The sequence below is a fragment of the Morus notabilis genome, unplaced genomic scaffold (assembly GCF_000414095.1).
Source record: "Morus notabilis unplaced genomic scaffold, ASM41409v2 Scaffold744, whole genome shotgun sequence".
Taxonomy (NCBI): Eukaryota; Viridiplantae; Streptophyta; class Magnoliopsida; order Rosales; family Moraceae; genus Morus; species Morus notabilis.
This window is the reverse complement of record NW_010367602.1, coordinates 446,488-459,114: the sequence shown is the minus strand read 5'-3', so window position 1 is coordinate 459,114 and position 12,627 is coordinate 446,488. Positions and strand designations below refer to the sequence as shown.

At 35.9% G+C, this 12,627-nt stretch overlaps 2 protein-coding genes across 4 annotated transcripts; one reads left to right on the top strand and one right to left on the bottom strand.

Annotated features, from left to right (window-relative positions):
• The first annotated feature begins 1,475 nt into the window (after positions 1 to 1,475).
• LOC21398195 (putative E3 ubiquitin-protein ligase RING1a) lies at positions 1,476 to 6,966 on the top strand. 3 transcript variants are annotated; one of them, XM_010112896.2, is made up of 10 exons: positions 1,476 to 1,849; positions 1,966 to 2,008; positions 3,153 to 3,211; positions 4,538 to 4,619; positions 4,813 to 4,933; positions 5,031 to 5,072; positions 5,323 to 5,847; positions 6,097 to 6,204; positions 6,328 to 6,534; positions 6,689 to 6,966. In XM_010112896.2, exons 1-10 carry the CDS (start codon positions 1,747 to 1,749, stop codon positions 6,731 to 6,733), a joined length of 1,335 nt encoding a protein of 444 aa, XP_010111198.1. In that variant the 5' UTR covers positions 1,476 to 1,746; the 3' UTR covers positions 6,734 to 6,966. The 3 variants fall into 3 exon arrangements, with proteins under 3 accessions (XP_010111198.1, XP_024031055.1, XP_024031056.1); XM_024175287.1 differs by having other exon boundaries at positions 5,296 to 5,847; XM_024175288.1 differs by lacking the exon at positions 1,966 to 2,008 and having other exon boundaries at positions 1,789 to 1,849; positions 5,296 to 5,847.
• A 4,079-nt stretch (positions 6,967 to 11,045) lies between these two features.
• On the bottom strand, positions 11,046 to 12,400 carry LOC21398194 (auxin-repressed 12.5 kDa protein). The gene is made up of 3 exons (XM_010112895.2): positions 12,197 to 12,400; positions 11,861 to 12,083; positions 11,046 to 11,418 (listed from the first exon to the last, which is right to left on the bottom strand). The coding sequence occupies exons 1-3, from the start codon at positions 12,309 to 12,311 to the stop codon at positions 11,382 to 11,384; spliced, it is 375 nt and encodes a 124-aa protein (XP_010111197.1). The 5' UTR covers positions 12,312 to 12,400; the 3' UTR covers positions 11,046 to 11,381.
• Between the last annotated feature and the right edge of the window lie 227 nt (positions 12,401 to 12,627).

The window sequence follows — 12,627 nt, the reverse complement described above, 5'->3', positions numbered from 1 at the left end:
CCGATCTTTTTTTTTTTCCCCCTTCTATTTCAACGTTCACAGAAGGACAGAAGAGGAAAAAAAAAACAAAAGAACAAAAGGATGAAACTGTAAAGTTACTAAATTTAAAAGTACAAAAATGCCCCTTGCTCTACAAGTTAGCCCCCGCTAACTCCTTTAGGCGTCCAACAATAGGCATATATTTCGCACACTTTTTCTTTTTGGATGTCTACAGATCAAGATTGAATGGTAGAAAACAATGAAGGGACGCTTTTTTCCCCTACCGGTAGGTGATTTTAAAGTGCTCTCAGACCAACAGATCAAGATTGAATGGTAGAAAACAATGAAGGACTACCAAATAAAATAAAACCTTCCACACATAAGTATTACAATATAAATTTTAAAAATAAAATAAAATAAAATAAAAAACAAATATGAGTTTCTTCTTATGTTCTTCCCCTATCCACCGTCAGACCAAAGCTCTTCCCCCACCGGAGAATAAACATCGCACCATTAAACAAGATCAAAGACAATCAAAATGAGAATTGAAATTAGAAAAAAAGAAAAAAAAAAAAGGAAAAACAACTCAGACCAATGGGAAATTAGTCAAAAAAATTCAGTAGAAATTTCAAGAAGTAAATAGATCAGAAACTTGTTATCTTTGATCGAAGAAATAATCCAACATAGAATTCCCCATAAACAAATTGAAAGAACGAACATTTATTTGACAATTGGGTATTTTGATTTTCACAAGAATTGAGGATGGCTGTTGTTGAAAAAGACTGTAAGTGCTGGACTTTTTCGGACACTTTTTTTTTTTTTTTTTTTTTTTTTCTTATCCGCTATCTCAATCCCGTCGACCCCTCGCAAACACAACGGAGACGTCCAAGGATTCGGGGAGGAGACCAAACGATGGGGAAATCATTGCCAAAAGATTTGAATCTTTGATGCCAAAACGGTTGAAATATCCTCACCGACAACGAACTTGACTTCGCCCTCACCACGACCTTGCCTGATACGAGCCCCACGAGTCTCTCCTTGTCGCCGCCGTCATCCACAGATCTGACGAAAATTTTGATGGAGAAAATACTCAGGCTCTAAGACTTCTAGTCATTAGAAAAGGTGGTTGTACCGGCGCAGACGTTGGGGGAGGATAGCCGTGGGAGAAAGGGCGAGATCGCGTCGTCTTGGTGCTGGCGCAGTCGGAGGACATGGCTTCTGTCGAGGAGAAGCGAGATGGAGTATTACACTTGAAAGGTGAATATGATTAGGTGCAGCTGTTCTGATGTTTATTTCTATAGGGAAGACGATCTTAGACCGTAGATTTTTTATCCAACAGTGTATAGGATTTCACCCTATCGGTAGAGGAAAAAAGCGCTCCCTACTATAGACGTCCTCTTTTTTTTTTTTTTTTTCCCCCTTGTTAATCATCAAAAATTAAATTAAGAGCATGTAAAAAAAATCATTTTTTTTCTCAAAAATAAGAAAAATAGAAATTCGGTAAGACCACGAGGCTCCTCATTCCTCAACACCTCAACCCCTCCGCCTCTCTCTCTCTCTCTCTCTCTCTCTCGCGGTGGTGAGCCACACTCGGCTACCACCACCACAACCACCGTCGTGGTCCTCTCTCTCTCCTCCTCTTTCTCTCTCTAGAATCACAGAGCAACCGCCGGAGCCACCGCAGCACTGCCCTCTCTCCAAACTTAGTTGTTCGCGTCGTTGGATCCTGTCGTCGACAATTTCTCGTGCACAGAGCGAGACGCAATAATGCCGGCTCAGAAGCGCTCCCACGATGCCTCCGAGGACGACGATCCCATGGAAGACGCCAACCTCGACGAAGCTCATCACCACCCCGCCGACGACGACCAGGGTACGTCTCTCTTCTTTTTACCCCCCTCGAAATTCTCTTCTCGTGCACAATACGGTTTTTTCTTTCTTTTCGTTTTTCTCCTGATTCTCGCTTTCATTGTTCATGGCGTATCGCAGAATCCGATCGAAGCCCTTCTCCGTCCGACGAGAACAAAAACGAGTAGGCTTTCTTTCTTTCTTTTCTTCTTTCTCTCGTTCACACACGAAACACGCACTTCTCTTCTTCTTTATTCTTTCTTCTTCTGATTCGGACGCGGTTTCCCCAACTGTTTGATGCCTGAAAAACCGGGTCTAATTCTCGATCCGCCATGGTTTTTTCTTCGTTCGAACTGCTTTGTTTATTCTCCTGCTCGGAGCCGTTATTCCGTGAGTTCGTTGCCATGGTCTTCTTCTTCTTCTTCTTCTTCTCTCTTTCTCTCGTGATGGAGTTTAAGGATGGAGGTTTGACGAGTTGGGTTCGTGGATCTTCCTCGTTTATGGTGATTTCGTGGCTCAATTATTCGTATTTTCAAATGTGCATGAGTGTACGAAGCATGTTCTTCGCTACAGTATCTTATTATACCCACTTGGCTCTTACGGCCGGAACTTGCATGGAGTTTTCCATCGGAGATCCTTGTTGGTTCCTTCACAATTGCTTTGCTTCAACTTGGAAATAAATTCCTCCAACAGAATGTTCGTAGAATTTTTCATCTCAACGTCGCAAAGTTTTCAGAACAGAAGAGAATTGTTTAAGTGATTCTGAGAAGGGGATGTAATGGTGTTAAAGAAGGCAAAATGATCCTCAAAGTTCATTGATAATTTCTCTGCTTCTTCGTGTCTTTAAAATCTCATCGAAACATTTCGCAGCAAAATGCTTTCTGCGCGGAAGTGTTTGTATATATAGACTGTAGCCGGTAGTATAATGTGATTAACATGATTAATAAGATTTTTTCCTGCGGTTCTCTGCTTCTTAAAATGTGGTTTACATAATGACAAGAGCATTAATTTTGGTTTGTCTTGGCCGCAGTTTTAATTTAGTCGTTAGTATGGACGTGAAAGCTCGTAAAATAATTGGGCATGAGAATGCAACTAATAATGTTTAGAGTGGAATAAAGAATTTTAGTGTTATTATTATTCCTGTTTAAGGGAGGAATAAAAAAACATGGTTGAGCTTCCGGGGATTTGGCTAATCCCCACTTCTCCTATTGGCCAATATATACTTGTGTGTGTGTGTGTATTTATACAGAATTAATAGCGTGTCAACCTATCTGTTGTATATTAATACTTTTGTATGGTAATGCTCTGGTGTTGTGGTTTTTGTGCAGATACATCGTTGTAAAATTGGCAGAAGTACGCAAGGAAGTTCAATGCCCTATCTGCTTAGGTATGATTGATCCAATATACAAAATTTTTTTTTTTTCCTTTTAACATCAGTAAGTTAAAGAGTTCAATTAAGCATTACTGTTTCTCCTCTCCATAATGCACTTGCAGTAATCTTGTAAATATAGGAAAATTATCATGTACAGAATGAAATTATTTTATATATAACATGACATTCATAATACTAGAGTGTATCTGGTGTGACTTACTGTTCAAGTGTTCCGGTACATGATGAGAATCTCTGGTGACCTCGTTCTTCCACTTAGAACTCAAATTCAGGAATCATTGTCAAGTTTAATTTATTTTTTAATGACATCTTGTGCATAAATAATACATAACTTTTCTCTTATTGGTATGATTTCTAATCTGCCATGTATCCTGTACTATTGGTTTGCTGGCAGTATGAACTGATTGTTTCGCCTTAAACAAGGTGACATTGCCATTTCTAGTTCAGTCAGTGTCTCTCAAAATGTCGTTGAATTGCTATAAGTGGACTGCATACAAATTAAGTGCAAAAGCTGTCTTCTTCACATCAGCTGGTCATTGATCTAGATAGTGTATATTTTATAAGAAAGAATTCTATGGTTGACTTGATGGGAACTCATTTTAAAAGTAATCATCTTAAATTTTCCATCAGATTATTGACTTATGGATTATGTGTCGTCTCTCCAAGCACCATCTTCATGCTGAAGTGGTGGTTGTTCCGTTCTGTAGGCATCTTTGCAAGGCACAGAGCCTTCTAAAAATCTCCTAGTGTGACCTGCAGATGAAAAGATGCCATTAGAATCTTGAAATTCAAAATCCCAGACTTGGCTATCATTTTTAGGTTTAAAACAATATCAATGTCAATTGTACCATGTTTCTGATGTAATATCTTACCATTGTGCAAGATGCTTCGTTCACTTATTTATACCCATTACAGAATTTTGGAGAGCTGCATTTTGTCTCCAATTTATGTGTATATAAAGGGGCTCTGTTCTTACTGCTTATCCATCTAAATTACTGAAATAAAACCATATAAAGTTCTTTTTTCAAAAAAGAAAAACACATGAAGTTCTTGATGAAGTTACCCTTGTAAGAGGTACATTTCACCTCCATATTGTTTCACGTCGTTGAGGCATAATTGACTGGCTGTCTGACTTCATATAAGCATTAGAGTACTTTTTATTCTTGTTTCTTATGTTGACCTTTAGTGTTAAACTCTATTGTCTTATGGTTCAGGCTAGTGCTCATTTTTATTAGCCATCTGAACATTTTCATTTTCATAACCATCAGTAAGCAGTATCCTTTGTCCAAAATGAGGAAACAACTATTTTCTTTTCATGTGCAGGCATTATTAGGAAGACAAGAACAGTGATGGAGTGCCTGCATCGCTTTTGTAGAGAATGCATAGACAAATCTATGCGCCTGGGGTATGTACTCGGGCTATTACATATTTTTTTCTTTTCTTCTTTGTCAATTTGCATTGGGAAAAAAAAAAAAGAAATATCAAATTTCCTTACCTGCTCTTTTTATCTGGACGATCTAAAGAAGTTATTGACAATTGGTTCTATGAGCTGATAGCTCCAATTCTATAGATAGATTACCTTTTACTCTTGACTGTAGGAACAATGAGTGTCCTGCTTGCCGCACACATTGTGCTAGTCGACGATCGCTGAGAGATGATCCAAATTACGATGCCTTAATTGCAGCTCTATATCCAGATATCGACAAGTATGAAGAAGAGGTATATCGTGAGGTTGATCATTTGCATGTCAGATGGGAAATTCATTTAGCATGTCACTTTGATATGCTAAGCTCTTGTTGTTTAATATCTACTTCAGGAATTAGCTTTTCAAGAAGATGAGAAAGCTCGCAATAAGCAGGTAAGATATTTTGAGTTAGTATCTAGTCTGTGCTATTGACGTAAGCTGATGTACAGAGGAACTTGCTAAACTTTTCACCCTTGAATCTCATTGTATTCTTCACTGAGGAAGTGCATTACCTTTGTTTCTTATGATGCGCTTTTTTGGGTTTAAAATTAAGGCTTCATTATGCATTCTCATTGGCAATAGTCTGGAGATATTTATTTCATTGTGTGGGTTGAAGGCCTTATCTTTAGGTGCATGCGTACAGATACAAGCAAACATTGCCCAGACCTTAAGGCGACAATCAGAAGCTCTTGGTAGGAAAAGAACACATGCTAAATCCACAGCAGCTGCATTTGTGAGGAGATCACAAGGTAGCTACCGAAATTTGAGGGGGAGAAGAAACTTACGAAGTTCTGTGGAGAATCAAGGATCTGATGACAATGAGGATGCAAATGGTAATGATGGAAGCAAAGATTCATCATCTGCAGATGAGCGAACAGAACCGAGACCAAAAAGACCCAAGAGATGGTCAGGGTCCCGGTACTCCCAGCCTTCTTCGGCAGGAACTGGTGCAGATGGTGACGACAATGATTCTGAAGTGAACAGAGAGACCATGGGTGCATCTGTGGGTCTTGTTGGCAGCTCAGAAAGGCTTGCCTGGGGAAAAGGCGGTATGCGCAGTCACACACGACATGGAAGTAACAGCAGTAGCAATGGTAAGCATGCCAGGAACAGCCGCCTTTCAAAGTTGGGGGATCATCTGCGAAACTCCGAAGATATTAATAATGAGGTAAATTGAGCTTTTGGCTGGCTTTTTATCTAGTGGACTTTTCTCGTTACCAGGAATTACGAGGATCCTTTCTCTCTCTCTCTCTGTTTTTTTTAATCCAAATCCATTTTAGCTAATGCTGCAGAGTCCCACTCATTTGTTCATGTGCACACAAAGACATGCATGCACGTATCTAAGGATTTGTTTTTTTTGGTCCCTCTTCTAATTTGAGGAATATCGTTTGCTTTTGCACTGCAATGACTACTTCAGTTAGATATACCCCTCATGCTTGTTCCTATTGATGAGGAAAAAGTTCCGAGCTTGCAGCGGCCATATCTTTCCTGCAGGCCTACCCTGTCAGTTAGACACTTATCTGAGGTGATTCATATGAAACCCCCTCAACCTTCTTCTCTTTTTCCTCTTTTTTTTTTGTTTTTTTTTTCTCAATTTTCTTTTAGAGTTTAGATCATCATGCTGACATTGATTCTCATACGAATGCAGTATGTCGCTCTTCAAACTACATTGCAAGCTGATGAAGTTGAGATATACTTGGTAAAACAGCTTGACGAAAAGTTTAATCCGTCAACCGTTGCAAACATTGCAATTTTGAAATCCAGTGTATCAGACTGCAAAGAGAAGTTGCAAGTTTTGAAAGAGCAAGAAACTTTGGCAGAACTTAAAACTCACAGTTTTACGTGTGGATATGTGGTAAGCACTTTGTCCAGAATTTAGACTCACCTGCATCAATTCACTCTTGCATGCACAGACTGCGGACTGATTTTCACGCACAATTACAAAAAAATTAAAAAAAAAAAAAAATGGGGGCTTGTTTCATCACTTTTTTGTATGCATTGTTTTGCAGCTTCTAGCATATCAGAAAAAGTGGAGCTCAAAGTGGCAGTGCTAAACATTATTCTGCTGCCTTTGTTGTGACATTAATATATGAATTAAGTCTTATCGTTTGTTTTCACTATGGTACATATATATTCATACTTGCTTTGGAGGCTGTCAGGTAGGTTTAGTCTTATAGTTTAAGCACTCTAAAATATATCAGTGAATAGAGACGTGATGGATTTTTAGGAGCTTTGCAATGTAAACAGACAGATTTTAGAACTAGGAAAAATGGTTTTTGCTGTCCAATTTGTTCCTGCTTTATCAAGCATCTACGGATTATGATTTCCCTTGAATTTATCATCTTTTTTTTTTTTTTTTTCACACATATATAGACCAATTTGGTACGTTCTCTTTCCCCTTTTTGTCTCGCTTGTCTTTGGATAATTGGATTCGGTTGGGAGTGCAAGCAAAGCATATTGTGGCCCATGTGACTAAGTGAGAGACCCCATGAAAAGGAAATTTGCAGACAATTTTCTCTTTGCTTTCTATGTTTTTGGCTTCTAAATTCAAATCCAAACCCAAATTATACTAACAACCCGGATTTTAAAATTTTGAACCAGCTCATAATGTCTGAGGGAGAGGGAGTCATTGTAAAAACAATGCCACATTTGTAAGCAATTACTAAGCAATTAAGCATTCATTCAGCTGGTACAGACAGCATGAAAACATTCTCACGGCAAAAGTTATCGGAAATTAGGAATGCTACATACAAGGCTGAAGTATCTTCCCTCATTAAATTGCCACGAATGGAGGGATTTACGGCATCCTACAATTTAAACCAGATGACGCTTATGAAGCAAGTGTAACAATGTTGTAAAAGAAATTCTCTCATAATATTCAACCGTATATCATATGCACCGTTTGATTTATATTTCTATAGTTAGTTTTTGATGATTTTGACTTGTCAATAAATGTCTCTCTCGCTCACCAGAAGAGATTAGAGCTTAGAATCTTCTGATTTTGGCTGAGCAAATGTCAAGAGTCCCGTGCCCCAGTTACATTTGAATAAGAAAAGAAAACAATGACAATTTTGTGGCAGTTTTGAACCGAATATGATCAAAGTAGGGAGAAATAGAGAAATAGGTCAAGACTTAAGATGAATTAAAAGTAATAGACTAATAGTTTACATAAGTTAATAAATAGGCTAAATTACTGTTTTCGTCTATAATTTGTCTGGTTATGAACCATAACTTGACAAGTTATTGTCCATAAATCAGTTTTTGTTCTTAACTTGTCTGGCTATGAACCATAACTTGACAAGTTTATCTTATCTGGTTATGAATCATAACTTGACAAGTTATGACCTATTAATTTTTATAACTAAAAATTGACCTATCTACTTCTTTAAACTTTTCATATTGGCCTATTTTCTACCATTTCCGTTGGAAATATTGGCCAATTCCGCTCATATAATGTAATTCAGTTGACTTCAATGAAATGTCAATCTTTCCCTCGTTTTGTAATTGGATTAAACATTAAAAAAGAGAAGAAAAATGTTTGAGGGCCCGTTCGGTTCGCTAATTCGAGTTGAGATGTGATGTTGTGTGAGAGCTTTTTACTGTAACAAAAAAATTAAATGTGTCTGTTTCTGAGGGCTTTTTACTGTAGCAAAACTCGAATTTTAAACTCGAATCAGCGAAAAGAACGGGACCTGAGAGTTTCCGACTTTGTCCCGAGTGGCCTAGAAAAGTTAAGCACTTGGAATCAGTAAATAAACTAGTTAAATAAATCATAACTGGTTAGAATGTTTGCGCGTATAATGCAGTTCAGATTGTTAAAGTGTTCATTATACTAGCTCAGAAAAGGGACTGTAAAATATAAGGTGCATTTAAAATTCGTTTTAAAATAATTATGAAAACGTTTTTAATTTCAGATACAAATTATTTTTAAAAATACATTTAATAGTTTTATCAAAAAATTATTTTTAGTATAAAAAAATCTATTAATATATATCTCTATTCGAAAGAGAAGAAAACAAAAATAAAAAATAAAAAATGACAAAAAATCATTTTTTATTTCTCTCATTTTACACTAAATTAAAAAAATATTTTTATTTCTCTTTTTTTATCTTTAATTGTGTCAAATGTCGTTTCTCTTCCGTTTTCATTTTTTCTCAAAAAATGTAAAAAACAAAAACAAAAACTACAAACACAGTCATAATCTCCCAAATAAAATACAGCTCCATGAGATGATCTTTCCATTTTATTTCCATACTGTTGGGGATTTTTTCTTACTACCAAACAGGAGAAGTGGAAGAAAAGAAGTTGGGAGTAAGAATGTTAAACAGAAAAGAGAATATATTAAGTTGAAAGTAGAGAGAATTCAGAAAGGACATTGAAAATTCATGAGAATGATCTTTTTTCATCATTTTAACTTTGGAAAGAAAAAAAAGTACATATATATATATATTGCACATAACACATAATCATTAAACGACTATTTTTCGTTAATTATTCCTCACTCTTATTTCGTGTAAGATACCCTAGTTATAAAGATTTTGGGTGCGTTTGAAATTAGTTTTAAAACGTTTTTATTTTCTGTATGAGAATGAAAATAAAAACTTTTTTATTTTCATTTTGGAATCATTTCTGAAAATACGTTTAGTAGTTTTATTCTGAAATTATTTTCAGTTTTAAAAAAACTAAAATTGTGTTTGGTGGTTTAATTTCTGAAAACATGTAATAATATTTAAAATAATAATATATTAAATAAATAATAATATTAAATAATAATATATTAAATAAATATTATTATTCAATATATTAAATAAATATTATTATTCAATATATTAAAAATGAACGTGAATTTTTACATGGGGCAGTCGAAGAAGAGCGGCGGCGGTGGGCGAGGGGGCAGTCAGAGAAGACGGTGGCGGGCAGTCAGAGAAGATGACAGCGGGCCAGTCAGAGAGGAACGACGGTGGGTGTTCGCCGGATCTCCTGCCTCTTCTTCCTGGAGAAGAGAGAGAAGAAAAGAAAAAAAAAACTGAAATCCGTTTTCAACTGAAAACGTGAAAATGAAAACGAATTTTTTCCGTTTTCAGTTTTTTACAAAAAGACAAACGTTTTTATTTTTATTTTCTAACATATATTCCACCAAACACGTTTTTCATTTCTGTTTTTAATTTTTTGCTTCAAAAAATGTGAGAAATGAAAACAAAAATGCTAACAAACAATCCCTTTGTATCAACATTTTTTGTTTTTCCCCTCATTTCCGTTGAGCATCACAAAAGAGGAACTATTATCTCATTTCTTCATTTGAGTTTTTCATTTTCTCCTTTCCTTTTATTCTCTCTTACCAAACATGGTGTCTAAAAACAAGACAGCCCACCAACCACTTCAATATTCCACCTTACAAAACAATATTCCAACCTTATACAAAATTATAATAGCAATAATAATGACCCAGCATTTTTTATGTTAAAAAAGAAAAAGAGTGCCACATTAAACCAAAGGATTGCTTAGGTCCGATGAGGTAAAAACTGAAGCACGCAATCTCAACCATCATCGTTTGATTTAATCTCTTGATTTTTCCCCCTTAAAAAATTTGATTTAAAAAAAAAAAGAAAAAAAAAAAAAAAAAAAAAAAAAAAGAGAAAAAAATATGCCAAACTTGAGATGAATTAAAATTAATAGATCAATAATTTACATAAATTAATAAATTAACTAAATTATTATTTTCATCCATAATTTGTTTGATTATGAACCATAATTTGACAAATTATGAATTCATAATTCACGATTTTTATCTATAATTTATATAATTATGAACCATAACTTGACAAATTTATCCATAACTTATCTAATTATGAACTCTAATTTGACAAATTATAATCTATTAATTTCTATAACTAAAAATTAACCTAAACTTTTCTTATTGATTATTTTCTACTATTTCCAAAAAAACAAAACAATAATGCAAACACTTGGGACCACTCTCACCCAAGACAAGACCCCATTATTCAATTTTCTTTTCTTTTACTTTCAATTCAATAAGACCATTTCAACGTTAGATTTATAATGATAATCATTATTAAAGATGGCTTAAACTGGGTCGCATGTGGGTCCTACAAATACACCCTTTGCCTTATCTATCTTACACGTGGCCCCATCTCCCCAATTATTTCAATGACCCCTCCTATCCTCGTCCCCCAAAGCTTATCCTTTTCCCCATTATTTTACAGAGATAATCATCCAAAGTTGCAAACAAGATAAGCTAAAAATCATCATTAATTAATTTTACTTGAATATAGAAAAAGAAACATTACAAACTAAACATCATTTCATTTTATTGAATACCCATAAAAAAGATGCTCATCACCAGCGTTCAAGGCCAAGATCTTGACTAATTAAAACAGTAACACAAAATCTTACAGATTTATAATCATCACCACTCCAGAATACTCTCACAAATACGTACGGATCAAGCTGCAGGCTTTAGTATTAAAGTCAATCTTATCTTTAGCTCACAAAGCTCAAATCTAGGGCTTTCATTTTCTTTCATTCATTCATTTTTCTTTTTTGGGGGAAAATATCGAAGTCTTAGTTAAGCGACACGTAAAAATCAAAACCATTAGAAAACAGACATATAAACGTTGCCAGTACTGAACGAACGAAAAACGACACTATTTACATGCGGATCCTTCGTACGGCCGGGTCTCCTTACTGATGCTTACTCCTGGTCTCCCCGCTGTAAAGCCTGCCATAGACAAAAAAAAAAACATTACCAATGGTCTATTAAAAAAAAGTCACCTTTTTTTTTATCCGAATCTTATTAAAATTAGATCAAGATCAGTACTGCTAATCACAATATGTGACAATTACACAAGATCGTTATCGCATAACAAAAAAGAATGTAATTTTAACGCCTTTGTACAAAGATAATGATTCCAACACTAGTCAGTAATTTTTCCAACAATTTCAAGAAGAAAAGGTACGAAATCTTGTACGACAATATTCTTTACGAACTTTCTTTATAGGAGTCGTAAAGGGTTTTTTTTTTTCCCCCTTCCCTTTTCCGTTCTCTTCTTACTAGCGAGTGGACTTAACGCGCTGTGAAAATTAGAGTACGTACGCGCGTCTGTGTGTGTATATATGTTAATATATGTGCGTATATATCATATATATGTATATATATGTACCAGTCGTAGACAGTGGGAGAGTTGGGGGAGTCAGGCTTGTCGAAGAGGGCGGCGCCGATGCCCTTGGTGGCGAGGTTGCTTCCCGGGTGGAAGACGCTCCTCCAGACGTTATCCTTACGCGCCGAAAGCGGCGTCGTCGGCGTCACCGGCGTTCCTGGGCTCGCCGGCATCGTCATCGACTTCTGGTAAACCTTGCTGCTCGCCGTCGCCACCTCCCCTTCTCCTGCAACATATTACGAGTAACACCCATACAAAAAACATCATCAAAACCCAAACACATAACATATATACATACATATATATAAATAATAATAATAAAAAAAAAAGAAGTTATACCTTTGATGATCAAGGGAGAGGGCTTGGTGGTGGTGATCTTTCTGAGCTTGCCGAGGCCACGCTCGGGAGAAGGCCCAGCAACGACATCATCCCACAGTTTATCAAGCAAAACCATATTTTTTATTTATTTAATTTGCAGCTGATCTCTCACCTAATAATTATAACCAAATAAACCTCACACTTTTCTTTCTTCTACTAATTTTCAAAGGGGCCTTTTCCTGTAAGGCTCTCTATGCTTTATATAGAAGATGGTGATCATCATCATCCTCCTAAAAATATCTATTTAACTTTACCCTCACATCGTAATTAGTGGGCTTTTCTTCTACTACTTCCAGGTGTCGGTTATTTTTGTAGTGATTATTATTTACGAATAAGGGAAGCTTAAAAATTGACCATGAAACTGTTAAATTATTTATGTATGTTTGTCATAT

Bases quoted from the DNA above. Each gene is read 5' to 3' on its own strand.
- LOC21398195 (XM_024175287.1), top strand. From the start codon at position 1,747: ATGCCGGCTCAGAAGCGCTCCCACGATGCCTCCGAGGACGACGATCCC. The intron at 3,212-4,537 runs GTATGATTGATC...TTTCATGTGCAG, and splicing joins TCAATGCCCTATCTGCTTAG to GCATTATTAGGAAGACAAGA. The intron at 4,934-5,030 runs GTATATCGTGAG...TATCTACTTCAG, and splicing joins TCGACAAGTATGAAGAAGAG to GAATTAGCTTTTCAAGAAGA.
- LOC21398194 (XM_010112895.2), bottom strand. From the start codon at position 12,311: ATGGTTTTGCTTGATAAACTGTGGGATGATGTCGTTGCTGGGCCTTCT. The intron at 12,084-12,196 runs GTATAACTTCTT...AATATGTTGCAG, and splicing joins CTCTCCCTTGATCATCAAAG to GAGAAGGGGAGGTGGCGACG. The intron at 11,419-11,860 runs GTACATATATAT...TGTCTATGGCAG, and splicing joins TCTCCCACTGTCTACGACTG to GCTTTACAGCGGGGAGACCA.